At 44.5% G+C, this 27,408-nt stretch overlaps 2 protein-coding genes across 4 annotated transcripts in view; both read left to right on the plus strand.

The window, feature by feature from the left end:
- Positions 1–13,593, plus strand: part of TMC7 (transmembrane channel like 7) — a 55,703-nt gene extending 42,110 nt beyond the window's left edge. Inside the window, exons 13-16 of the mRNA XM_080830485.1 lie at positions 2,915–3,045; positions 6,035–6,190; positions 10,420–10,498; positions 11,530–13,593. Coding sequence (XP_080686611.1) covers positions 2,915–3,045; positions 6,035–6,190; positions 10,420–10,498; positions 11,530–11,610 — 447 coding nt within the window. The 3' untranslated portion in view covers positions 11,611–13,593. The remainder of the gene's footprint in view (positions 1–2,914; positions 3,046–6,034; positions 6,191–10,419; positions 10,499–11,529) is intronic.
- A 4,078-nt stretch (positions 13,594–17,671) lies between these two features.
- Positions 17,672–26,494, plus strand: COQ7 (coenzyme Q7, hydroxylase). 3 transcript variants are annotated; one of them, XM_080830560.1, is made up of 6 exons: positions 17,672–17,813; positions 22,213–22,391; positions 23,607–23,721; positions 24,470–24,609; positions 25,565–25,633; positions 26,265–26,494. In XM_080830560.1, exons 1-6 carry the CDS (start codon positions 17,741–17,743, stop codon positions 26,340–26,342), a joined length of 654 nt encoding a protein of 217 aa, XP_080686686.1. In that variant the 5' UTR covers positions 17,672–17,740; the 3' UTR covers positions 26,343–26,494. The 3 variants fall into 3 exon arrangements, with proteins under 3 accessions (XP_080686686.1, XP_080686687.1, XP_080686688.1); XM_080830561.1 differs by lacking the exon at positions 17,672–17,813 and adding an exon at positions 17,921–18,112; XM_080830562.1 differs by lacking the exon at positions 17,672–17,813 and adding an exon at positions 17,927–17,987.
- The last annotated feature ends 914 nt before the right edge of the window (positions 26,495–27,408 follow it).

Here is a 27,408-nt window from a genome sequence, read left to right on the forward strand (position 1 = left end):
CAGACTTATCAAAATTACATCCCTTATTTGGTGTGTATTTTTATTCTGGAAGAAAGACTTGGGATGGATTTCCACATCTTTATAATTTTGAGAGTTTTTTTTTTTTTAAGATTTTATTTATTTATTTGACAGACACATTACAAGTAGGCAAGAGAGGCAGGCAGGGAGAGAGAGGAGGAAGCAGGCTCTCCATGGAGCAGAGAGCCCGATGTGGGGCTCGATCCCAGGACCCTGGGATCATGACCCGAGCCGAAGGCAGAGGCTTCAACCCACTGAGCCACCCAGGCGCCCCAATTTTGAGAGTTTTGCTAAGACTTTTTTTGCTCCTGTGATTTAAATGTTGTTTTTGTAAGTAACTGTCTAAGAGGGGAGCCACAGTTGAGCCATCAGTGGGCAGTGGCATATTTTGGTGATGTTTCACAAAACATCTATTAATTTAAGTTTTATAATTTTCCATTTGGATGTTGGAGCCGGTGTATTTATTTTCAGGTCTCAAGTATTTGTGTCGCTCCTCAAATGGCTCACAGTCCCCAAGCATTGTGGCTGAACTAAGTGCTTGTTGGGTAGAGTGGTCTGTGAATGACTAATTGATCTGGGTTTATTAACTGAGCTATTGTTATTATTATTATTGAGGCAATATATGCTCACTGTTAAACTATAGACAGGGGTGCCTGGGTGGCACAGTCAATTGAGCATCTAACTCTTGGTTTCGGCTCAGGTCCTGATTGCAGGGTCATGAGATCGAGCTCCGCGTCAGGCTCCAGACTCAGTATAGTCTACTTAAGATTCTCTCTGTCTCTCCCTCTGCCCCTGCCCGCACACCCCAGGTGCTCTCTCTCAAAACAAATAAATAAATCTTTAAAAAAAAAAAAAAACTTTATAAACTATATACAGATACGTATACAGTAACTTCCAACCTTCTTCTGGAGTTGCCCTCTGTTAACAGGCCCCACACTTACTTATTACCTATTATGCCAAGCCCTAAGGATTCAGAAATGGAGGTAATAATAATAGCATTAATAATAATGATAGTAATAACGGTTGTAAGAATACCATGTGCTCCCACTCTGCTGAACACTTTACACGGGTCATCATGGAATGCTTATACTCATCTTTTGAAGTAGGTACTGATGTTACCCATATTTTATAAATCAGAAAGCTGAAGTTCAGAGAGGTTAAGTAAGTAGCCCCAGGTCACACAGCTTACAAGTGACTCCAGATTTACTTCACTCGAGGGCCTAAGCTATTTAATCCTTAGGTAAGCAATACCTTGAATTGGGCTGTACTTCCAACCCAGATGTTTTGGCCTTTGAAGAATGTTCTGGTGCTTTCATGTGGAAACTTGAGTTGGTCGAAAGCACCAAAGGAGAGATGGATGTGAGAAAACTTAGAACTTTTCCCTTTCCCTGAAAATATTGGTCACCCAGTGCTTTTCTGGTGTGTGGCTTAGTAAAGACGTGTGGGGGTAAGAGAGTAGGTCATGGGCACTGGGCTGAATTCTGACACCACAGGCCTGACCAGCCAGCCACCCCCAAACAGGACACCAGGGGTCCCTGGCGCTCATTGCCGTCCAGCTCACAAGATTTTCTGGCTACTGCTGAGGTAAGAGCAGCTTGAGGCCCCCTCCCAGTAATGTAGTCTCTAAAAATATTGAGAAATTGTATGCCTATAAATGTACCCTTCACTCCTTTCCACTTGATGTTTCTACAAGTCTTTTTCGCCTTGATAGAAAATTTGCTTTTATTTTTTATTTTTATTTTTTAAAAAGACGTTGTTTATTTATTTGAGAGAGAGAAAGAACGTGAGAGGGAGAGCGAGTGAAAGAGCAGGAGGAGGGGCAGAGGAAGAAGCAGACTCCCCACTGAGCAGGGAGCCCGACATGGGGCTGGATCCCAGGACCCCAAGATCACAACCTGAGCCGAAGACAGATGCTTCACTGACTAAGCCACCCAGGTGCCCTGGGAATATTTGTTTTTAATACAGAGGAAAAATAAATATGCTTATAAAAAATTCAAACAAAATCTCTCTTGTTCCTTGTTAGTGTAGATCCATTTAATGCATATTTAAACTCCTATGAAGAATACTTTTTTTAAAACGTAAATGAGGGGGCGCCTGGGTGGCTCAGTGGGTTAAAGCCTCTGCCTTCGGCTCAGGTCATGATCTCAGGGTCCTGGGATTGAGCCCCACATCAGGCTCTCTCTGCTCAGCAGGGAGCCTGCTTCCTTTCCTCTCTCTCTGCCTGCCTCTCTGCCTACTTGTGATCTCTGTCTCTTAAATAAATTTTTAAAAAAACCACAAAAACATAAATGAGATCATAGGGCACATTTCACAGTGCCATCCGGGACGTAGAGCTCTCTCACCCTCTCTAAGGGCTCCCCAGTATCTCACTGTGCAGATGCCCTTGAACCTTCAAGCAGCCCCTGTTGATCCCTATTTTGGTTGCTTCCAGTTATCCCCACACATTAGCACCTGCGGCAGTAAACATCCATATCCATGTATTTTGGCCCCTTTATTCTATTTTCTCATTGGGATGAATTTCCCCAGAGTTGAGGGTCTGGATGAATCATGTTTCTTTTTTTTTTTTTTTTTTTTTTTTTGTTTGACAGACAGATTACAAGTAGGCAGAGAGGCAGGCAGAGAGAGAGAGAGGAGGAGGCAGGCTCCCCGCCGAGCAGGGAGCTCGATGCAGGGCTCGAACCCAGGACCCTGGGACCATGACCCGAGCCTAAGGCAGAGGCTTTAACCCACTGAGCCACCCAGGCGCCCCATCATGTTTCATTTTGATCTAGATTGCTGACTACCCTCTGGAAAAGTCCTGCCAGTTTACATTCCCACTAGAATGCATGAATGTGCTCGTTGATCTTCAAGGAAGCTAGACTCTTACTTTTTTTTCTCTTTCCTTCTCTCCCTTTAGATGAGTCTTCTTTATACCTGCCGACCCTCCCCCAGGCAGTTCAGAGCATCCAATTCTAATTTCTTCTTCCTGTTGGTGTTGTTGATTGGGTTGTGTTTGGCCATAATACCTCTGACAATCAGCATGGCACGGTAAATATGACTCTGTTTTCTAGAACATTTGTTTCCTTCTTGGCACATCCGTCTTTTCTGTTCAAGGATCCCTTGAATTCTTTGCTGGCTTTCCTCATGGGGTTCCATCTACAGAAGTCGGTAAGTCACTCCTGGTTTGACCAGGCCCACCTTTGCTTTGGAATCTCTCTCTGGATGCTGGAATGTCCTCGTCCACTTCCAGAAGCTGGGCTTACACTGTTGCCCTTGTTCTAGAGAGTGCCAGCAGGTCTGTCCTGCCCTACTCCCTTTGCCTCGGGGAGCTCTCTTCTAATCTCGTTTGTTTCTGGTTACAAAAATAAGAAGACTTGGAGTGTCTTCAGTGTGACAAGCACTGTGCTAGGTGCTAGGAGTATAGAGATGATTCAGACATGCCACAAGGAATATAGAGTGTAGTGTGGAATTCCGTAAGAGTAGAAATGCTTAAGACTAAGGATCAAAAACTGGGGGTTCAAACTCCAGTGACCCTACTTCCTAGGAGTATAGCCATTTATATCAAAGGCCAGTAAACATTTTCTGTAAAGGGCAAGCCTAAATATTTAGGCTTTGTGGGCCATACAGTGTCAGTAGCAACTGTTTAACTCTCTTGTGTCATTATGAAAGCAGCCACAGACAATATACAAACTAATGGGCATGACTGTGTTCCAATAAAACTTTATTTATAAAAAACAGATGATGGTTCAGATTTGGCCCATGGGTTATAGTTTACCAATCTCTCTGACTTATTCTCATGCAATTTCATTTCTTCATCTTTAAATTAAAATTCTTAAACTTTGAATCTGTCTCTCAGATTTTGTTTTTTAACCAGTTTGAGCGTATGTATTTTTATTGTTTCTTGTTATAATAATAGATGTTATATAAAAAGTCAAACAGTACAAAAGGGTATAAATTAAAGGGAAAAAAGTGCCCCTCATCCTCCCTTCTTGGTCCCATTCTGCCAAGGTAACCACTATTAATATTTTATGAATACTTTCAGAAATTCATATGAACAATGTATTTATTTTTAAAAGACACATATGGAATAATGCTGTAACCCTGATTGACTGCCTTTTTTTTCACTCAATTTTATATTGTGCCCTTTTCCATACCAACATATATAGAACTCTCTCATTATTTTAAAATGTTTTTTAGCTTTGACTTTTTTTATGTAGTACATACATTCACATGACACAAAATTCAAAAAGCACAGGAGTATATGATGGCAATTCATTTTCCAGTCCTATTTCCCAACTACTTAGTTTCGGCCTGGGAACCAGTCTTTTCAGATCTCTGTGTCTCTTTCAGTGTTTTTTTTTTAGCATTCTGTTTTATGAATAGATCATAAATTGTTCATCCATTTCCTTAAGGAATAGTTAGGTTGCTTCCCAGAGTGTTTTTTAATCCATAAAATTGGGCTGCAATGGAAAATCATACACACAGATCTTTGTGATGTGAATATAGGGAGTTTTTTGTAGGTCTTTTTTTTTCTTTGTAGGTCTTGATGACAAATTTTTTCCATTGTAATTTTTATTTTTCCTTAACTTTTTATTTTGAAAAATTTGAAAAAATAGCAACAGCAAAGACTCCTATGCCCTTCAACTGGATGTCCCAGTTGTTAACATTTTGATTTCACTGCATTTGTGTTCTCTCTCTCTCTGCGCCTACTTTTTTATGGCTGTCATGACCCGTTTGAGATTGTTATGGACACCATGGCATACCTCAATAATAACCTCAGCCACCCCCATTTTGAGATCTGGGGGTGCATGGAGAATTGGAGCTAAATACTTGAGCGTGCAGCTTCTAAAAATAAGAGCATCCTCCTTCCCACGCATCTGCAATAACATTATTGTATGTAATTAATACTAATCATTCTGCCGTTTTCAAATTTCTCCATTTGTCCCCAGATAGTCTTTTATGGCCTTGTTTTTAAAATGAGGATCTTTCATGTTTTACCCATTGCTTTTTTTTTTTTAAAGATTTTATTTATTTATTCAGCAGACAGATCACAAGTAGGCAGAGAGGCAGGCAGAGAGAGGGGGAAGCAAGCTCCCTGCTGAGCAGAGAGCCCGATTCGGGACTCGATCCCAGGACACTGAGACCATGACCCGAGCCGAAGGCAGAGAGAGGCCTAACCCGTTGAGCCACCCAGGTGCCCCTTACCCATTGCTTTTAATTGCTATGTCTCCTTACTCTCCTTTAATTTTATTTTAAGTAATCTCTATACCCAGTGTGGGGCTTGGACTCCTGACCCTGAAATCATGGGTTGTATTCTTTTTTTTTTTTTTTTAAGATTTTATTTATTTGACAGACAGAGATCACAGGTAGGCAGAGAGGCAGGCAGAGAGAGAGGAAGGGAAGCAGGCTCCCTGCTGAGCAGAGAGCCCGATGCAGGGCTCGATCCCAGGACCCTGGGATCATGACCTGAGCCGAAGGCAGAGGTTTTAACGCACTGAGCCACCCAGGCGTCCCCATGAGTTGTATTCTTATCTGACTGAGCCAGCCAAGCGCTTCTCTCTACTCTCTTTTAATCTTGGATTCTTGAAGGGCGCCTGGCTGGCTCAGTTGGTGGAGCATATGACTCTTGATCTCAGGGTTGCGAGTTCAAGCCCCATGTTGGGCATGGAGCATATTTTTAAAAAATTAATTAATTTAACAGAATCTTTGATTCTTTGCAGAGTCCACAATAGTTTCCTCACCTCCAAATTAAGAGATTGGTGAATAAAATCACCACCACATTCTGGGTCTGTTTAATTGTTACCTCACAGTGCCATTTAACTTGCTCTTGAGTGCTAAATTTCCTGTGACCTGAAAGTCAGTCTAGACACTAGATGAAGTTTCAGGGTCAGCGTTTTTGACCAGAACATTCCAGTCGTCCCATACAACCAGGCAGTTCCTCTCGGGTCGCTGGTAACAAGCCTGTGGGTGTGAGAGGACGGACGCTCAGCCTGTGCTCCGTGCCTTGCCCTGAGCCCCTGGGTCTGTGTCTTGGCAGCATCCCTTCCTCGAAAGCCTGTGGGCCGTTCACCAACTTCAACACCACGTGGGAGGTGGTCCCCAAGACAGTGAGCACCTTTCCCAGCTCTCTGCAGTCCCTGGTCTATGGCGTCACATCGGAAGCCTTCGCAGTGCCTTTCTTCATGATCATCTGGTGAGTAAGAACCACCTGGACCCTTGCAGGTATTTCTCCGTGGAGGCCCGTGGAGCCTTCTCTGCTGGGAAATGCGAGCTCGCCTGCTACACTTGAAAAGTTACAGAACCTTCCCTCTCCCTCCGCCCCCTCCTACTTGTGTGCTCTCTCCTCTCTCTCTCTCTCTCTCTCTCTCTTTCTCTCTTTCATCAAATATTTAATAAGAAGGTAGGGAATGCCAGGGTGGCTCAGTCATTTAAGTATCTGCCTTTGGCTCAGGTCATGACCCAAGGTTCTGGGATCCAGCCCCAAGTTGGGCCCCCTGCTCAGCGAGGAGTCTGCTTCTCCCTCTCCCTCTGCTGCTCCCCCTGCTTGTGTGCTCTCTTTCTCTCTCTTAAATAAATAAAATCTTAAAAAAGTTTTTGAACCTCTGTGAGCCTTCCTTTCCCATTTTTAGAATGTGCATCATAATAGTGATTTTTTTTAAGATTTTATGTATTTATTTACTTAGGGAGAGAGAGAGAGAGAGAAAGTATGCACATGTGAACAGGGGAAAGGTAAAGGGAGAGGGCTAAAATCCCAAACAGGCTCTGTGCTGAGCAGGAGCCTGCCACAGGGCTTGATCTCATGACCTTGAGATCATGACCTGAGCTAAAAGCAAGAGTTGGAAGCCACCTGGAGGCTCTGAAATAGTGATTCTTTAAGAGGGTCATTGAGCGGGTCTAGTAAGATTAAGCATCTGCCTTTGGCTCAGGTCCTGATCTCAGGGTCCTGGGATCAAGCCCCACATCAGGCTCCGTGCTCTGCGGGAAGACTGCTTCTCCCTCTCCCACTCCCTCTGCTTGTGTTCCTTCTCTCACTCCCTGTCAAATAAATAAATAAAATCTTTAAAAAAAATATATCCTGCAGTTAAAGCACTTAGCCCTTGGGGCACCTGGGTCGCTCAGTGGGTTGGGCCTCTGCCTTCGGCTCGGGTCGTGATCTCGGGGTTCTGGGATCGAGCCCCTCATTGGGCTCTCTGCTCAGTGGGGAGCCTGCCTCCCCCTCTCTCTCTGCCTCTCTGCCTACTTGTGATCTCTGTCTGTCAAATAAATAAAACCTTAAAAAAAAAAAAAGCACTTAGCCCAATGCCTGCCATAAAAACCCAATAAACATTGCTGATTAATATTATTATTTACAAAATCACTTGCACTTTGATAAAGAAAGTGATTACTGGGGAGAGAGAAGAACACTGAATTAGAACGATGCACTTGAACCCTGTCTCTACTACTTATACATAGAACGTGTCCTCCCTGTGCCTCAGTTTCCTCATCCGGAAAATGAGGTAAGAATGGCACATATCTCATAGGGTTGAGAAGAAGGCAATACGGTTAACATAGTGAAATGGGTAGCAGGGGACCTGGCCCTTAGTAAAAGCTCAGTAAATGACAGGTGTTCTATATCAAGGTGACAAGAATCTTTTCTGCATAGTGATTCATTTTGAGTGTTAAAGTAATTCTAGGGCCAGGGTGCCTGGGTGGCTCAGTGGGTTAAGCCTCTGCCTTTGGCTCAGGTCATGATCCCAGGGTCCTGGGATCGAGCCCCGCATCGGGCTCTCTGCTCAGCAAGGAGCCTGCTTCCCCTCCTTCTCTCTCTGCCTGCCTCTCTGCCTACTTGTGATCTCTGTCTGCCAAATAAATAAATAAAAATATTTTTTAAAAAAAGTAATTCTAGGGTCATCTGGGTAGCTCATTTGGTGTCTTTTTTTTTTTTTTTTTTAAGATTTTAGAAATTCATTTATTTGACAGAGAGAGAGAAAGAACCCAAGTAGGGGGAGTGGTAGGCAGAGGGAGAGGGAGAAGCAGGCTCCTTGCTCAACAAGGAGCCCGACTCAGGGCTCGATCCTGGGACCCTGGGATCACGACCTGAGCCGAAGGCAGACGCTTAACTGACTGAGCCACCCAGAAGTCCCTAAGTGTCGTCTAACTCTTGATCTCAGCTCAGGTCTCAATCTCAGGGTCAGGAGTTCAAACCCCACATTGGGCTTCATCCTGGGTGTGGAGCCTACATTAAAAAATTATAATAATAAAATAATTCTAATCACAAATGTGCATTGAGGTCTTACTGTGTGCTGGGTGTTGTTCTAATTATAGTCTATCCTGATTATTAATGGATTCCATTTTTTTGTGTCTGTGTTGTGAATATGCCTACTTTCTAGAATATTTTATAACCCCCAAATCAGTGCTTGGGCAAGTTCATGGTCATTTGTGGACTTGCACAGAGTGGCAAAAAATTGGAGTTACCCAAAAATAACTATCTTAGTCTGTTTGGGCTGCTGTAAGAAAATACCATAGACTAGGTGGCTTATAACCAATTATTTCTTATAGTTCTGGAGGCTGCAAGTCCAAGGTCAGGGTGTCCATCTGCGTGGTTAGGTGAGAGCCGTCTTCTGGCTAGCCGACTTCCAGGGCACTAATCCCATTCATGAGGGCACCGTCCTCATGACCTTATCACCTCCCAAAGGCCCCCGCTTCCTAATACCATCACCTGGGGTTAGGATTTCAAACATGAATCTGGGGGGCACACAAACATTCACACCATAGCACACATGTTTCTGGCTAGAGTCGAACAATGCTCAGTAGACTGTCTTCTTGCTTCAGCTCTCATACTATAAATAAGTGTCCTTTTGTGATCTCTTGGGGCCAGGTTTCTTGCATTTTGTGCTTTTGGTGCGTCATTTCACTGTTTAAATTTGCCCCAGGCATACTGAAGGGCTTCTAGTCATTTCTAGGTGCAAGAGGGCTTGTGATGTGCCCTGCGAAGAAAATATGTAAGTTAGATAAGCTTCATTCGGGCATGCATTATAGTGCTGGTGATGCCAGGTTCAATGTTAAGGAATCAACAATAATATTTAAATAAGATGCCTTTAAACAGAAACAAGGTTATATTTTGATAACTTTCTCAATAAATAAGAAACATAAAACAGGGTATTGATCAGTTGACAAAAATGTTGTGACCGGTGACTCAAGGAACCTACCCAGTTTGTCCCCTAGGGTCACTGGTTCAGAAGTCACTAAGTCAGTGTTCCTGGAGGCTTTATGGAATGTAACTACTACAGATAACTAGAATTGATTGTAGCTGGCTTGAATTAACTGTAATGACATCATTGCAATGATCCCTTGATATAGATAGTCTGACAGTAAAACCCCACCACCATGCAAGAAGAGAACCCCAAAAATTTATTTGTTAAAGGCAGGATACCTTTGATAGAGATTAATAAAATGGCTTGGGGAAGCTATGCCGACAGTCAGCCTGGGATTCTGAGTACCTCAGGATCCAGCTACTATATCCTAGGGAGTTTGACCCCAAGCTTTGGCTTGGCTGGCACCATCTGGTGGCAGTTGCCTGATGTGGCCATTCTTGCCTTGTGGCCACAGTGTGTTCCAGAAGAGTATCATTGATATGAGTGATTCCATTACTTCCTCAGCCCTATCTGGGGAGATTAGACAGGAAACCACCTCCCGTTCATGGAATGGAATGAGGTTGCCTACTGTTTTCCTGGTGGCTCGCCCTCCACTCCACATGCCCCTCTCCCCAAAAATAATAACTTCAACCAGCCCCATTCTGAGATCTGGGACCACACCGAAGACAGGAGCCAACAGCCAGTTGCTTTTATTCAAAGATCTGTTATCCTAGGCTTGTTGTCCCCGAGTTTTACTGTATTATCCTCATTGTAGATGAGGAAGCGGGGGCCAGGGAAGTGACCATCCACAGCCAGTTCCTTCCATACTGAGCTGTCTGGACCATCTCCTTCTCTTTCCCTGTCATACCGTGTGTGCCAGGGGAACAACAACGACTTTTAATATTGACTTAAAAAGCAAGGCATGAATCAGTCTCTACGACCACTGCTTAACTAAATACCCCTCTGGGGCTGTTTCTTATGTCCTCTGCTTAGGAGAAATCCCTTCCTTCCTCCCTCCCTCCCTCCCATCCTTTTTTTTTTTTTTTTTTAAGTGATCTCTACACCTAATGCAGGGCTTGAACCCAGAACGTCACACCCCAGATTTTTCCTTTCTCCCTCCCTCTTTTCCTCCCTCCCTCCCTTCCTTCCCCTCCACCTGTCTGTCCATCCCTCCCTCCCTCCCTCTCTCTCTTCTTTCTTTCTCTTCCTAACAGAAGTGAACCTGTTCTGGGCAAAATGGACCGGGTGGTTTATCCAGCGGCCCTTCAGCTGGCCCAGACTCCCTAGTGACCGCTTCCTTGTGTTACAGCCTCATCATGTTTTACTTCATCGCCCTGGCCGGAGCGCACAAGCGGGTGGTGGTCCAGCTCCGAGAGCAGCTGTCCCTGGTAAGGAAGAGCAGGTCCAGAGAGGGTCATGGCTGGGGACATCTACCCAGGACACCTAAAGGAGAGTGGCGCTTTCCCCAGGGAGGGGATGGAATGCCGTGGCTCGGCTCACCACTGCTTCCCAGAACTGCGCTGGGGCCAGGCCTTCTCCAGCTTCACGCAGTCATGGGCTTGTCCATGCCTTCAGTGTGTACAGTGATCACTGCCTCCCCCTCATACTGTGCTGGGATACAGTGGTGACAGAGGGAGACGAGACTGCTGAATAGTTTCAGAGAAACCATGAATTCCAGTAGCGGGAGCCGCTGTGAAGATAACACGGACGGGAGAGTTAGGTGAGGAACGGCCCTCCGCGGCTGTAGATGGTGGTCACGGAGGGCCTCTTGGAGGAGGTGACATTGGAGCTGAGACTTGAAGGATGAGGAGCCCATTGCGGGAGGCTTCGGGGATGAGAGTAACAGGCAGAGGGGACAGCGAGGCCGCTCCTGGGGCCGGAGAGTCAAGATGATGCTGGATTGTCAGCTGGGGTCATAGCACAGTGTGAGGGCTCTGGGGACAAGTTTGGGTTTAATTCTGAGTGTGATGGGAAACCAATCACTGTAGCAGTCTGATGTACATTTCTTTTTAAGATTATTTACCTATTTAGAGAGCATGTGCGTGAACCAGTGCGGGGGAGATTTTGAGAGAGAAGATCTAGCAGACGCCACAGTGAGTGCGGATCCCGGCTTGGGGCTCAGTCTCACGACCCTGAGATCACAACCCGAGCGGGAACCGGGAGTCGGACTCTCAACCGACTGTGCCATCCAGGCGCCCCGTCCGTCTGACGTATATTTTTTAAAGACTATTGGCTCCTCTGTGGACAAGAGGCTGTCGAGGGGCAAGAGGGCAATAGGCAGACCAGTCTGGAGGCCGTTACCACCATCCAGGGGTTGGGATCCTTAACCCTGAGTCTGACGGGTAATTGATTAGGTTGAAATGAAGACATTTGTTTCCAAATATAATGAATGTGCTCTTGCACCGATTTCTATCTTTAGGAAAGTCGTGACAAGCGTTACCTGATCCAGAAACTAACAGAAGCGCAGAAGGATATGAAGAACCGACTGGATGGGCAATGAGGAGACTGCTTGAGGAGACCTTGTGACCGGCTGAGCCTACACAGTCCACCTGGGTTTGGAGCGGAACTTGTAAAATATATTTTTCTGGAGTTCAGGTCTTTCCTGAAGGCGGCTCCCTTTCGCGCGGGTGCCGTGGCGGTGTTTTTGGTGCCCGGCCCCTGTGGAGGGCTCTCGTGACTTAGAAAAAGCAGCCTGGTTTGAACCCAAGCGTTTGCCTGTAGACCAGCAGCTTAGTGACTCTCCCCCAAAACTGACTTATTAAGCCGTTTAAGCTGTCAGGACAAAAACTGAGGAGGAGAGCCCTTTTATATTTTTCAAAGCTCATTTGTGTGGTCTTCTATGGTTCACTGGGCTTGTCACCCGGTTATGAAGCTGGGCTAGTTCTTTTGCAACCAGGTTCTGGGGTTTTAGGCTGAGAAGTGTTCCTTCAGAAGTAGTAACCCTTTAGACTTAAAATGAGACCCGATTTTTTTTTTTTTCCCATAAAGAGAAATCCTCGAATTGTGGGGTGTTTGGAACAGAGGGTGGAAACATGGAGAGGATGAGTATGCGATCCCAGCCACCTGGTAGTAACATGAGAGAGAAAAGCCATTCCTGCTGCGTCCGTTAGCGGAGTCTGAAGAGCCTGGATGAAGCTTTAGGAGGAGGGAGAATGGCTGTGGGTCGAGGACCTTGATGTCTTAGCTCCTGGGGCATTTTGCTGCAGTCTTCATCCTCATGGGGAAACTGCCTCTACAGTGCTGGGTTCCTCCTGGTCCTGAGTTCTGAGACTTGGCAGGGGGCCCTGGGTCATTAAAACTAAGAGGCAAAGTTTGTCTTTCAAGTCTTCCAAAATGCCATTTCCCTCGCTGCACCGAGGTCCCCATCTCTGAAGGACACTACATGGTTCGGAGCCAGGCTGGAAAGGGTGGGTGAGGACGTGCACGGAGCACGGAGCACTGGAGGGCTGTGGGTCGCAGCCTCAGACCAGCCTGTGTCAGTGACGCCCGGAGTACACTGAATGCTGGCATCTTCAAGGCACAACTCCATATTTTAAGGGCTCTTTTCTATTTTACAAAATATGCAGAGTATTGCTTCAGGGTTTCCGTTACAGGAAAAAAAAAACAAAAAACGGTGCAGTAAATACCTCGTCATAAGCTTACCCAAAATTGATAGCTCTGAACCTTTTAATATAAGCCTAAATTATTGTTTCACATAATCAGTTCTCGTCTTAACGTCTTCAGGATCTTTTCCAAAGTACCTAGTTTTGTAACAGACTGTGTGAGCCTTTCTTATGTTGTTCCCCTTCCCTTTACTGGCTCAAAACCTTTTCCTAGGGAGTAGCCTGGAGTTTAAAGCTGGCACATGTTTTAGAAAGCTGCTGCTAACAGTATTTCCCGCCATCACCCTTACCCTCCGTTACTCAAAAATGATTGATTCCTTGCTCCGAGAAGCAAAGCGAGCTTGCCGTGGCACACACATTTCTGTGTATTTGCCCCTTTACCTGATCATTTTCTGGCTCTTCCCCAAAGTTAGCATTAACACTGGATATTTATGTACCTGTGAGACCAATGAGCTTTTCAAGCTAATAACTAGTATCATGGAATTTTGAGTAACCAAAAGTTCACTCTGTCCTCGCTTGAAAAAAATCTAATAGTTGGCATTTTTGCCAAGCACACTTATACAGAGAGATGTTTTTGCCTTCACCATGCTTCTGAGGACAGTCAAGATGTGTGTGTGTGTGTGTGCGTGTGTGTACGTGTGCGTGTGTGTGTGTAAATGTGTGAGATGGAAGCTCCGTTCTTTCCCTGTTAAAAATTGATACTGATTTATGCTAATATCTTTGTTTTGGTTAAATGCTGCTGGTTTGCATACCTCTTACTTGAATGTTTTTATATATTTTGATAACTTTAATAACTTCAAGTGATGTCTGTGTAATTGTTGAAGCGCAGGTCTAACAAATGTGCCTTATAACTACTGATTAAACAGTATCTTGAAAGTTTTAAAATGTGTTTGTGCATACTGGAATTTATGGAGATTTCTTGTCAGCAATCAAGTGATCATGGAACTTGGTAAAGTCGCTCTTTGCCTTTTCGTAGAATCACACAAGTGTTTAATGCAATCCATCAGATGAGTGATTTTAAGACTCCTTGGCTCTCCTGAATCCAAGGGGAGGTATATGTGTATATTTTATTTTATTTTTTATTATTTTTTTTAAATTTTCATTTATTTATTTGACAGACAGATCACAAGTAGGCAGAGAGGCAGGCAGAGAGGGTGGGGGAGGCAGGCTCCCTGCTGAGCAGAGGCCGATGTTGGGCTCCATCCCAGGACCCTGAGATCACGACCTGAGCCGAAGGCAGAGGCCTCAAACCACTGAGCCACCCAGGCACCCCTATATGTGTATATTTTAAACTGAAAAGACATAAAACTATTTCAAGCACTCCCCTTCCCACCCCCGACCTCCAGAGGGAACCACTGCTAATGATGTTTATTTTATTCCCCCAGAAAATCATAGTACATGTTCAAACAGATATATATGTGTGTGGTTGAATATATGAAATACGTATTTCTGAGCTTCTCCCTTTTTTCCCTTTAATAACATCTTGAAGATCTTTCCATATAAGTAGCCATGTCATTCTTTTTAATACCCAGCATTCCATTGTATCAGTGTGCAAGGGTTAACTCCTTGCTAGATACTATTGTTTGCAACTCACCAAAGCTGCTTCCCATCCCCCATCCTGTTACAAACAGGGGGAGCTGGAATTTTAGTTCAGGGTCAAGCCTGTCTCTGTTTCTCTGTTTTGCCCCATTCTCCTAAAGAACAGGTTCTTGTTCTTTATCGAGGCCGGTTTCCATATTCTTGAAATCACAAAATATTCTCATCCCAGCAAAGAAGAATCCAGTTAGGCAAGTTTTTATTTGGCAGTATCTGACTGCAGCTAGTCACGAGTAAATAATGATGAAGGAAGGAATTAATTTTGCCAGAGTGGAGCTGCAAGGTCTGATCCCTAGGCAGATAGGACTTCTGAATGTATCTTCTTTATATAGTGTATGGCTTTGTTAGTAAATTCCATCTGGTATATTTTCTCTCCAATGCATGGGGTGCATGGGACCTGGGATAGGTTTGCTACTTGCTTATATTATTTTGTACAGGTGTCTTCACCCAGATGAAATTCCCTTATCTTTAAATGGAAAATAATACATATATTTACTTTTATGCTTGAGAATGGAATTAGGGACTAATACGTGTTTTCTTTCTTTTTTTTTTTTTTTAAGATTTATTTATTGATTTGACAGACAGAGATAACAAGTAGGCAGAGAGACAGGCAGAGAGAGAGGAGGAAGCAGGCTCCCTGCTGAGCAGAGAGCCGGATGCGGGGCTCGATCCCAGGACTCTTGGGATCATGACCCGAGCTGAAGGCAGAGGCTTTAACCCACTGAGCCACCCAGGCGCCCCGTTCTTTTTTCTTTTTTAAGATTTTGTTTATTTATTTGAGAGAGAGGGAGCGAGTAAGAGAGAGCATGAGAGGGTAGAAGGTCAGAGGGAGAAGCAGACTCCCTGTGAAGCTGGGAGCTGGAGGCGGGACTAGATCCCAGGACTCCAGGATCATGACCTGAGCTGAAGGCAGTCGCTTAACCAACTGAGCCACCCAGGCACCCCTAATATGTGTTTTCTTTTTGAAATTTTGTTTTCTCTTTTTAGAAATACTTGTTTATTATAGAAAATACAGGGGACACTGAAAGCTACAGAGAAGAAAAGTAAAAAATCACATATAAGCACCATTTATGAACAGTCACTGTTAATCTTTGAGCCAAATTCCTTTTCAAATAAAGAGCACAGAGGAGGGGTTCCTGGGTGTCTTAGTGGATTAAAGCCTCTGCCTTCGGCTTGGATCATGATCCCGGGGTCCTGGGATCGGGCCCCACGTCGGGCTCTCTGCTTGCTGGGGAGCCTGTTTCCCCTCTCTCTCTCTGCCTGCCTCTCTGCCTACTTGTGATCTGTCTGTCAAATAAATAAATAAAATCTTAAAAAAAAAAAAAAGAGCACAGAGGGAGGAAGGATGGGATGAAAAGAAAGAAAAAAAATGTTGGTATTCTCATTTCTTTTTCACTTACTATGTTTCTTCAAAAGTTATAAACATTTCAGTGGGCTACATAATATAACATCATACAGATGGGTCTTAATTTTTAACATTCCTTTGCTGCTTAACATTTTGTTTTCAAATTTTCCTGACAATAACTGGGACATCTATAAATTTTTGTTAACATATTTTCTTTTTAGGAACAGAGACCTAGAAGTGGAATTACGATGAAGGTTTAGAAAGAACACTCTGGGCCTTTGAGAGGTTCATACTCTCAGTAGCTTTACATTAGAATGTTACATCATCCTTGCTTTGACTAAGTATTTGGATTTTATAAACTATTCCATAGTTTGTTATTTGTAGTTTGTTAGAGTAGTTTGAAAATAACTAGCACCTTCAATTATTTTGTAGTATATTAAATATTTTATAGTAACTTGGAAAAAAGATATAATCAAGGGTGTGAAGTAGAAAGTGAAAGGCCCCTTCTCACAGTCCCAACCCTCTAAAGTTACCAATATTAAATGTTTTGTTCTATATTCTTCCAGATATGCATCTTTGATATTTTCCTTTCATATATATATCCTACACATTTGAAAAATTCTTTTTCTTTTTCTTTCTTTTTTTTTAAAAGATTTTGTTTATTTGACAGGCAGAGATCACAAGTAGGCAGAGAGGCAGGTGGAGAGAGAGGAAGGGAAGCAGGCTCCCCGCTGAGCAGAGAGCACGATGCCGGGCTCGATCCCAGGAGCTTGGGATCACGACCCGAGCCGAAAGCAGAGGCTTTAACCCACTGAGCCACCCAGGCGCCCCTTTTCTTTTTTTTTTTAAAGAATTTATTCACCCATTTGACAGAGAGCACAAGTAGGCAAAGTGGCAGGCAGAGGGAGGAGAAGCAGGCTCTCCGATGAGCAGGGAGCCGGATACAGGACTCGATCACAGGACCCCAGGATCCTGACCTGAGCCGAATGCAGCCACTTAACCGACTGAGCCACCCAGAAACACGTCTTTCTTTCTTTTTCTTTCTCTCTCTCTCTCCTTCTCTCTCTCTCTCTTTTTCTTTCTCTCTCTTTCTTTCTTTTTTAAAGATTCTATTTATTTAACAGAGAGAGAGACCGCTAGAGAGCGAACACAAGCAGGGGGAGAGGGAGAGGGAAAAGCAGGCTTCCCACTGAGCAGGGAGCCCAACGTGGGGCTCCATTCCAGAACCCTAGGACCGCACGACCCAAGCCAAGGCAGACGCTTAACGACTGAGCCACCCAGGCGCCCCTGCAAAATTATTTCTATTGGACAGATCCCTTGAAGGAGGTTTGCTGTATCAGTGGATATGTATTATTTTAAAAATATACAACAAAACTTTTAACAGTTTCGGAATCACAGAAAAATTGAGAAGATAGCGATGTCCCGTGTACCCCTTGCCCCCCACATGCATAGTCACCCTCATTCTCAGCATCCCCCCTCAGAGTAGTACATTTGTTATAAGTGGAAAGTCCTCTCCCTAGCCATCTCATACCCAAAACAATTTGCACCAAAATGAATACCAAGAAGAGTGGAAACATAACCGAAAATCACATTCTTTGAACGAAATTAAAACATTCGTAGGATGTTTGCCTCACCACCTAGAGACTATTAACCATGTGGTGAGTTTGATTTCAACATGCAATTCCTAATGTTTTAAAGCCAATGTAGGATACACACAGAGAAAACTCTCCTTCCTGTTGCTAAAGCAAAAAATACAATGGCTGTGCCAGTAAAGAATCCCTTCACGATCCTTTTCCCCAGGAATTTACCGTGGCAGGATCTTGGGAAGAGCAATTCAGCATCCTCATCTCTAGCAACCCAAGTCTCTCTTACAACCTTTGGTCACCTGAGTGATTGATGGTGATCATGTCCAATATCATCCTTCCACTTGCCCTTTCCAGCCAATCGAATGGAAGCAGGGGCCTAGGGGCGTGTCCACCGATGCGAGGGCACGCAGTGTCTGTCCTACGTCTGCTCTGCGTCATCAGTCTGCGCTGAACGCACGTTTAGCCCGCTTCGCGCAGCGGAGCGGTTGCCTTGTCACAGCAATGGGCTGCGCCGCGGTGGCGGCGGGTCGCTCCCTGTGGCAGCTGCGCACGGCCGCCGTGCGGCCTTACTCAGGTAAAGTAGGAGGACGGCCGCGGCCGGGCGGTGAACCGGCGGGCCAGGGAATTTTAGCGTGTGGCCTGCACCGGAGAGGTCACGGGGGCACGTTCATAGACGTCATTAGGCTGCGACGGAGAGCGACTTCAAGGCGTGAACCTCGGGGCGCTGATAGGCGGGGCGGGAACCGTAGTGCGTGGGGAGAATGCGGGGCGGGAGGGGCGTGGTGTTCAGCAGGGACGCTCTGAAGTGTCCGCTCAGGGTCGGTGTGTTGTGGAATGACGTAATGGCACACCTGTACCGGGCCGTCTCTGCAGGTGTGGTCGGCATTCCAGGCTGAGTACGGGTGGCGACCTTGAACGTTCGGTGCCCTGCGGTTGTTATCGTAGCCTTCGCTCAGGGCCTCCATAGGCAGTGTGGTCATGCGACCAGCGGCGTGGGCTTGTTAGAAGTGCAGGTTCAAAGGTCCCACCCCTGACTTACACGTCCCTTTGTCTGCATTTTACCAAGACCTTCCAATGACTTGCATAAAGTTTGAGAAGCCCGAGGATGGTGGAAGCATATAGAAGCATAGTAATTGGAATAGGGAGTTGGGTCCTTCTCCCATCCCCGGTCCTTCTCCTATCCTTTTTTCGTCAGAGCTGCGTCAGAAAATTGTTGTGAGGTCGTTTTCTCAAAAAGTTAAAGCATTCGTGAACCACCTAAAGATTTTTGCCTTTTAGAAATACCACTTGTGCTTTTGATTACTGAATGTGCTTTTTCTGCAGCCCTGTTCCATTTTTAAATTAAATAATTTCAGGGAAACTAAATCCTCATGGTAAAAGCGGAAAACCAGTATTGCTTGCCCCTAATAGAGTAATTTAAAAAAAAAATGTGCTGAAAACAAATTAGTAAATTGTATTAGATTGTCTACCAAGGCCTGAACCCCAAACCGTCTTTATGGTTAAAAAGGGGGGGGGCGGGAAGAGGGAGATTAGCAAGTATTAGGAAGGTATTTATTAATTGAGACATTCTCTTTAATGATATCAGAGGAATTGAGAAAGATTTAAAAGAGAGTAAGTCTTACTACATGGGTGTATTTAATGCATGTTCATAAACCGCTTAAGATCTTCCCATATACCATTTAAAATCGCCTAGGTATCATCATTGTTAGGTGTTTCACGGTTTGGGAAAGCACTAACGTAAAATGATATATTTGAGAGCTTCAAGCACTGGCCTCAAGTTTATTTTACTCAAATTTAAAATGTGTGACAGTGCAGGGAAAACTCGGAGGATTGTTAAACGTGATTTAATGTTCCTTTGTTGAGCCAATGAGCATAGCAGATTAAGAATCATCCTTTTTCATTTATAAAGTTACTTTGCTGCCTGTATCTCATTTTATCTTTATGATAACTAAGAAAGGTGTTACTATTATATGTTTCCTTAAAAAAGAAATAACCTGATTATTATTGCCAATTTTATTTGTAAGTAATGGTGATTCTGATTTGTCCAAGGTTACTGTTAGAGACAAGGAATACATTTTCTTGCTTTTTAAGATTTTATTATATATTTTTTAAGTAATCAGTAATCTCTGCCTCCACTGTGGGGCTTAAACACACAACCCCAAGATCAAGAGGCTCATGCTCTACTGACTGAGTGAGCCAGATGCCCCAACCATCCCATACTTTTTAAAGACACCGTGCAGAGATCGTGAAAAGGTAGATGGCATACATTTCAAGACCCAATCTTCCGCACACCCCACAAAAAAATCATTTATTAGGTGCCGGAATCTGGAAAAGTGGTGGCAGTGCTAGGGAACTGTGTAGTATTTTTTTTTTTTTCCTTTTCAGATTTTATTTATTCATTTGAGAGAGAGCATGAGTGGGAGAGAGCCAGAGGAAAAATCAGACTCCCCGCTGAGCAGGGAGCCAAATGTGGGGCTTGATCCCAGGACCTAAAGATCATGACCTAAGCTGAAGGCAGGTTCCTAACAATCCGAGCCACCCAGGTGCCCCCGTAGTATGTTTTTAATAGAAATACAGTCCTGCCCATTAGAAGCTGTGTATTTGAACTCATCCTGTGTACTCAGCCCCTTGCTATTTCCCCCTTAAATGTTGTGTTTTTTGTTTTTTTTTTTAATGAGTACTCAGTTGTCTTTCCCATTAACATCTTTTGAGATGGGAGTAACAAATGAAAGAAGAAGCATACAAGATTATCTTAAGAAATAGGGCCAGCTCGTCATTTTCAATTTCAATTCGTAGGAGTCCTCTTTCTGCAAGGAGGCCAGGTTAGTGGGAGCACAAGTCCTTGGAGTTGGAGGCAACAACTTGGGACAGGCTACCTTGCCTTTGTCAAATGTGCCAAATTGTTCTCCATATAAAAACATGGTCATGACCAGAGTGACCTGCTGTGTTATGGCACAGATCTGAGTGGTACATTATACCTAGCAGAACTTGGACTCCATCCAGTTGTTGGCATCCATTTCCTGGATTCCATCAGTTTATTTTCTTTTCTTTTTTTTAAAGATTGTATTTACTTATTTGACAGAAGAGAGAGAGAGAGAGACAGTAAGAGAGGGAATACAAGCAAGGAGAGTGGGAGAAGGAGAAGCAGGCTTCCCACCAAGCAAGGAGCCCACCGAGCAAGGATCCAGATGTGGGGCTCGATTCCAGGACCTGAGCCGAAGGCAGACACTCAACGACTGAGCCATCCAGGTCCCTCTCCGTCAGTTTCTTGAATCAGATATGTTCAGTGAAATGGAGCAGGTCATGCAGAGGAAGGGCTCGAAGCTAGGTCACCATATTTCAGACCCCCATGTCCATGCTCCTTTGTTTAGTGAGGCATTTAAAACCCTGGTTGAACCTGGTTGAAAAGTTCAAATGCAGAATCACCCCAAATTTTATCCAGCCTGCCCCCATCACCTTGTGTCCAAAGCACTCAAGCCTTTTAATAAAAACCCTACAGATGTACTCAAAGTGAAGTTTTCCACACATTTTCAGGGTGTAGAAGTTAGGTTAAATGAAAAGAAGTCTGTATTAAAGATACGGTAGTCATGCATAAGAGCATTGAAACACATTTCAGGGTGATACCAATACACGTCACAATTCACATTACAAACTGACTGGCCTCGCTGGTTCTCTGTTTTCATATCTGCTTAATGAGCTGATAACCCCTTATATACCTAAACACATTGTAAAACTCTTAGGGGAAAAACTCTGGAGATGCCTTAATGCAAAGCTCAGAGAATACCATCAAGGTGTTACTACTAGGAGATTTTTTAAAAGACAAAATTTAATCCATCCTGAAGAATTTACATTTCGAAGAGAAGAGTTGAGTTGAATTGATAATGTACCATAACAATATCAAACCTAAGCTCTAAGGCTTATTCTCCAAATCACATGCTCCAGGCGTTTTGAGAGAACTTAAATCTGTGGTTCTCAACCTTGGCTGCAGAAAAGATTCGTGCACAGAGTTTTTAAAAAAAATCTACCCCAAGATTGAATGGTTTTGAAAGCTCCCTAGGAGGTTTGGTGCAGCCAGGGGTAGGAACAAAGCAGGCCTGGAGGGTAGGTCAACTGGAGAACCATGCTCTTCTAGAGGCCACGTGTCTCACTGCCACGTCAGCTGCCTGCTGAAAAGCTAGGTTCAGTATTTCCAGATCTTTTTATGCTTCATGTGAAGCCAGAAATCCAGATCTTTAGGTAAAATATATGTTTTAAGTGTTGGTAACTTATTCACTTTTTAAAAAGGTGGGGGATGCCTGGCCAGCTCAGACAGTAGAACATGTGTTTCTTGATCTCAGGGTTGTGAGTTTAAGCCCCATGTTGGGCGTAGAGCCTACTTTATTTTTTTTTTATTTTTATTTTTTTATTTTTAAAGATTATTTATTTATTTGACAGAGAGAGAACAGGAGAGCACCAGCAAGGGCAGGGGCAGAGGGTGAGGGAGAAACAGGCTCCCAGCTGAGCAGGGACCCTGATGTGAGGCTCCATCCCAGGACCCTGGGATCACGACCTGAGCCAAAGGCAGCTACCCAACCAACTGAGCCACCCAGGTGCCCTGCATATAGCTTGCTTTAAAAACAAAATAAAAGAGGGGCGCCTGAGTGGCTCAGTGGGTTAAAGCCTCTGCCTTTGGCTCAGGTCATGATCCCAGAGTCCTGGGATTGAGCCCTGCATCGGGCTCTCTGCTTGGCGGGGAGCCTGCCTCCCCCTCTCTCTGCCTGCCTCTCTGCATACTTGTGATCTCTGTCTGTCAAAAAGCAAACAAACAAACAAACAAAAAAACCACTGCAGGTTAAACAGAATACATTTATGGGCATATATCGTACTTATGGTATCTCATCTGTGACCTTTGTTCTGAGTTGCCCCTTTCTTCTTCCTGTAGAAGGAAACATCTCTTACCCAAGAGTAATAAAGAATAAACATTTGCATTGCAGCTTATGGAAGAAGAATCAGTGTCAGGTTTTCCAGTTCAGGAATGACCTTAGACAGTATCAGTCGGGCAGCTGTGGATCGAATAATCCGGGTGGATCACGCAGGTGAATATGGAGCGAACCGAATCTATGCAGGACAGATGGCCGTCCTGGGCCGGACCAGTGTTGGGCCAGTCATTCAGGTGGGTACTTCATTGTCCCTCTCAGCCTGGTCTTACTGAGCAGCGTGGGGATCCAAAGGCCTTAGAGTCATGAATCAATCACATTACGTCATGCATTTGCAAGGGAGAGCAAAAATTGCCTATTAGGGTGGGAGCATGGGAGTGAAAAGTGTATTATTCTTTTTATGTATAAAGCACAGACAGACATGTAGTACATAAATGGATATGTGGTATATATGAGGTATTAAAATTTCATCGTGTTGTGGGATAAAAAATGGTTAAGAGTCATTGCATTAGGTGAGAGCACCTGTTGCTGAGAGGGTGTGATCCTGTCCCCAGTGGGGATATTTTATATCTTATACTGAGAGGTGGAGGGAGGGGCCTGGACTTTGTAATCACAAGGACCCAGGTTCACATTCCAGCTTTCTTCCACCTCGTGCCTGTGTGACCTTGGGGAAGTTACATGACCTCTCTGTGTCTCCATTTCCATATCCATATCTACAAAATGAGCTAATAACATCTACCTCATTGGGTTTTGGTGAGGAATAAATGAAATGGCATAGAGCAGCTAATACCATGTCTGGCATGCAGTAGACACTCAGCACAAGTCAAATTGCCTGCTCTGAGTTCTTGGACAAGTTACTTAGCCTCTCTGTGCCTCACTTCCTCTATCTGTATAATGGGGATGATAACAATAATAGTTTGTGCAGATTAAATGAGTTGCCTTCTTAAAGCTGTTTGATGGCGCCTGGCACTTAGGAGTGCATGTAAGTATTAGCTCTTTTATCATTATCCCTTTTTCCTTTCATGTAAATGATACTTGCTTTCTAGCAGTTGAGAAGGAAATGACACAATAGGTGATACGCTGCCCTCCTGATGTCGGAGTGGGCTGAACATCTCATTTCTCATTAGTGTGGGCCTTGTCCCTTAATAGGCTGTGCAGGTCCAAGAACTTCTGCTGGAACCAAGGTTTGGGCCCACTTAATGGGAATTGAGAGAGAGGCTCTTCTCTTGGTATGTTGGCACACTCTGTATCCGCAGTGCTTTTTAGTCTGATGTTTTGTTTTTTTCCTCCAATGATTCAGGGGGGATGGGGGAAATAGCAGTCCTCATTTATTTGTTCCATTTCCATTTTGCTTCCTTTTATCCCCATGGACAGGGCATGTAGCTTGCCTGGTATTCAGCACGTGGCCTCTGTGCAATGCTCAAATGTCTTTATTGTTATGTTTTTTACAGAAAATGTGGGATCAAGAAAAGGACCACTTGAAAAAGTTCAACGAGTTGATGGTTGCATTCAGGGTGCGGCCGACGATTCTGATGCCCTTTTGGAACGTGGTGGGATTTGCACTGGGTATGTGTCTGTCCAGAAGAGCTTACGTGAGCTTAGGGGTCTGGCACAATTAAATTGTTAAAGTACCGATTCCATGATTCTTTTCATGTTCTCTTACAACCTTCTTATTTCCTTAGTCTTTATAAAAGCTAAATGGACTTTTTTTTTGGCTTAAATTTATTTAAATATTTATTTATTTAAATCAGTACTTTTGTAAATAGAAGGTACAGTAAAAATAAATACAACAGAGGAGGAAAACAAGTAGAGCAACTCAGATGTAGCCAAGTGATAATCCCTGACAAAGGTTCTAAACCTGAGATAGCACGCTCTTAAAAAGAGAGAAGAGTAAATGTTAAAAGAGAATCAAAGACACACTCACCCCCAAATGAAGACTTTCTTCTTGCCATAAGCAGAAGGTTCAGAAGAGCCCTGAAAAGAGAATAGTATTCCTATTCTGTGATTCAGGATTTCACCATGTGACCTGGTACCGCCTAACACAGAGGTTCTCACTGAGGTAGGTTGCTCCTAAGGATACTTGGCAGTGTCTGGAGACATTTTTGGTTGTCACGACCAGGACTTCTGCTGGCATGTAGTGGGTAGAGGCCAGGGTGCTGCCAAGTGGCCTGCGATGCTCAGGATGGCCCCCACACGGAATTACCCAGCCCCAGAGCCCGTAGTGTTGAGGTTGATGAACCCCGACCTGACATGATCTCCCTCCCCAGTGTGGTATCAGGCCTATCCTTTCCTGCTCTGGATTTGACCATTCCAGGTGCGGGAACTGCCCTGCTTGGGAAGGAGGGAGCAATGGCCTGCACTGTGGCTGTGGAAGAGTCCATAGCACATCACTATAACAACCAGATCAGGACGCTGATGGAGAAGGAGCCTGAAAAATACACGGAACTTCTTCAGGTATTTGAATATACTCTGGAAAGAGGCCAATAAGGGAGAAAAGGGTAGGTATGCAACTTGATAAGAAGGAAAAAAATAGAAAGGTAGGGAATGACAGGCCGTAGAAACCTAGGACAGTGCCTCATTCTTTTTTTTTTTTTTTTTTTTTTTTTTTTTTTTTTTTAAAGATTTTATTTATTTATTTGTCAGAGAGAGAGAGAGCGAGGAGCGATAGAGCGAGCACAGGCAGACAGAGTGGCAGGCAGAGTGGCAGGCAGAGGCAGAGGGAGAAGCAGGCTCCCTGCTGAGCAAGGAGCCCGATGTGGGACTCGATCCCAGGATCGCTGGGATCATGACCTGAGCCGAAGGCAGCCGCTTAACCAACTGAGCCACCCAGGCGCCCCCAGTGCCTCATTCTTAAGGCAGGAAGAACAGAAAGCCGAAGCCGTGGGCGCTGGTCACGGCTGTGACCCAACCCTGTCTCCGGCAGACTTGGGACCAGAAGCTGTGTCTCCTGAGCCCACGCTTTTATTCTCCACTTCTGGGTCATTGATAGCTGCTGAGCAAATGCAAGCACAGACTCTTCAGATTAAATAAACGAACTAACGGGTGTCTTCAGGCAATTTTCTACAGCAGATAAGGGAACTTTAATTTTTTTTTTAAGTCTAAGTTGGGGGTTGGTAAACCCCGGTCTGGAGCAGACCACCTGTTTCTCTAAATTGTTTTGTTGGAACAGCGCCGTACCCGTCTGTTTACATGTCTGTGGCTGCTGTTCCCCATATACTGGCAGCGTTGAGTGGTTGTGAAGAGAACCATACAGCCTGTGGAGTTTGGAGTACTGACTCTCTGACCCTTTGTAGGAAAAGTTTGCCTACCCCTGTCTTAGGCGGTAATATGAGGCTTTAGCCTCCAGAAGAAGACTGGACAGTGGGAGAGTTGGATGCTGACTTGCTCTGATTTCTTTGTATTTAACCAGGTGATAAGGAAATTTCGGGATGAAGAGCTAGAGCACCATGACATAGGCCTTGAACATGATGCACAACTGGTAGGGGACCTCCCTTTACTATTTGCTGGTGGTGCTTTGAATACCTTATTAGGAAGATTAAGGGGTGGGAGGGTTTTCGTTTCCAGAGAAATAGATTTCAAAGTAACCACCCAAGAAAGCAAACCAATATACTGCTTTGACAGAAAGGCAAGCAAATCCGTGCTCCCAGCTGGGAATCTTATTTCCTTCTTTCTCCCTCATCATCTCCCCTGGTAGCTTCTTTCCCTTTCCCGATGAGAAACTAGGTGATTCACATGTTCTGGCAGTTATGGAACCATCCCAACCTTATGAATTAAAAGAGTTTGTTAGATTTTTTTTTTTTAAGATTTTATTTACTTATTTGTCAGAGAGAGTGAGCACAGGCAGGCAGAGAGGCAGGCAGAGGCAGAGGGAGAAGCAGGCTCCCTGCCGAGCAAGGAGCCCAATGCGGGACTCGATCCCAGGACCCTGGGATCATGACCCGAGCCGAAGGCAGCTGCTTAACCAACTGAGCCACCCAGGCGTCCGTAGAGTTTGTTAGATCTTATGTCTTACCCAGAGCGTTCCAGTCCGGCCATACCAGGCCATGTCTTACTGCTACAAGTGAACATAGAATGTATTTCTTTTGTTTGCTTATTGTCATTTTTAACAGGCTCCAGCATACACCGTCTTGAAGAGCCTCATCCAGGCCGGATGCAGCATGGCGATATATTTATCAGAAAGATTTTAAAGTATGTCCACTTTCCCCTGTTTATAAAGGATGACAGTGATTAAACGAGTAGCGTTGGCAGAAAAGGAAATGTGCAATTATCGTTATATGAATTTTGTTAATAAACTTGAAGAGGTTTTTGTTTTTTCGTTAATAAAACTCTTTAGTGTTGACTTTTTTTTTCCTGTGCTGCCTTATACCAGAAGGCCGATCGTTCACCAACTTCCAGTTACAACAGACAAAGCCGGTCCTTGTTTGGTCCATGGTTAATTTTTTTGTAAAACATCAAGAATGAATCGTTAAGATAATGGATATCTTTTTTTTTTTTATCTTGGAGAAAGAAAGAGTGTGAGAATGTGCATGTGTTTCGGGGTAGGGGGGGCAGGAGGAGAGAATCTCTAAGCAGACTCCCGGCTGAGCTCAGAACCCAATGCAGCGCACCATGGGGCTTTATCTCAGGACCCTGAGATCATGACCTGAGCTGAAACCAAGAGTCCGACGCTCAACCGACTGAGCCACCTAAGTGCCCCCAAAATAACAGAAATCTTTTTTTTTTTTTAAGATTTTTATTTTATTTGACACACAGAGATCACAAGCAGGCAGAATAGCCGGCAGAGAGAGAGAGAGGAGGAAGCAGGCCTCACGCAGAGCAGAGAGCCCAACGTGGGCCCGATCCCAGGACCCTGAGAACATGACCCGAGCCGAAGGCAGAGGCCTCAACCCACTGAGCCACCCAGGCGCCCCAAAAGAAATCTTTAAGAATAAAAATTTTGAGTTCACTTATAACCAAAGGTAATTTAAAACACGAGGTTGTTGAAGATCGACAAAGCCAGACTGTCAAATCCTTCAATTAAGTGGAAGACCGTCATTTTTTCCAGTGGCCTCCTTAGCTGCTCCTCCTCTCCTTTGGATTTCAACATGCCAGAGGGTGCCAGGGTGTGGTTCTTGGCCCTGTTCTGTCTCTCATCTTTTTCTTGGTATCCCATCCGGCCTTGTGGCTCATTCCTCCACATTCCTGTTTCAGCCTGGCTTTCTCATTTTCAAATATCCCGCTGCCTACCCGGCCCCTCCACTTGGACATCAGAGA

The sequence above is a fragment of the Martes martes genome, assembly GCF_963455335.1.
Source record: "Martes martes genome assembly, chromosome: 18".
Taxonomy (NCBI): domain Eukaryota; kingdom Metazoa; phylum Chordata; class Mammalia; order Carnivora; family Mustelidae; genus Martes; species Martes martes.

Bases quoted from the DNA above. Each gene is read 5' to 3' on its own strand.
- COQ7 (XM_080830561.1), top strand. From the start codon at position 18,001: ATGCGGGGCGGGAGGGGCGTGGTGTTCAGCAGGGACGCTCTGAAGTGT. The intron at 22,392-23,606 runs GTGGGTACTTCA...TGTTTTTTACAG, and splicing joins GTGTTGGGCCAGTCATTCAG to AAAATGTGGGATCAAGAAAA. The intron at 24,610-25,564 runs GTATTTGAATAT...GTATTTAACCAG, and splicing joins AATACACGGAACTTCTTCAG to GTGATAAGGAAATTTCGGGA.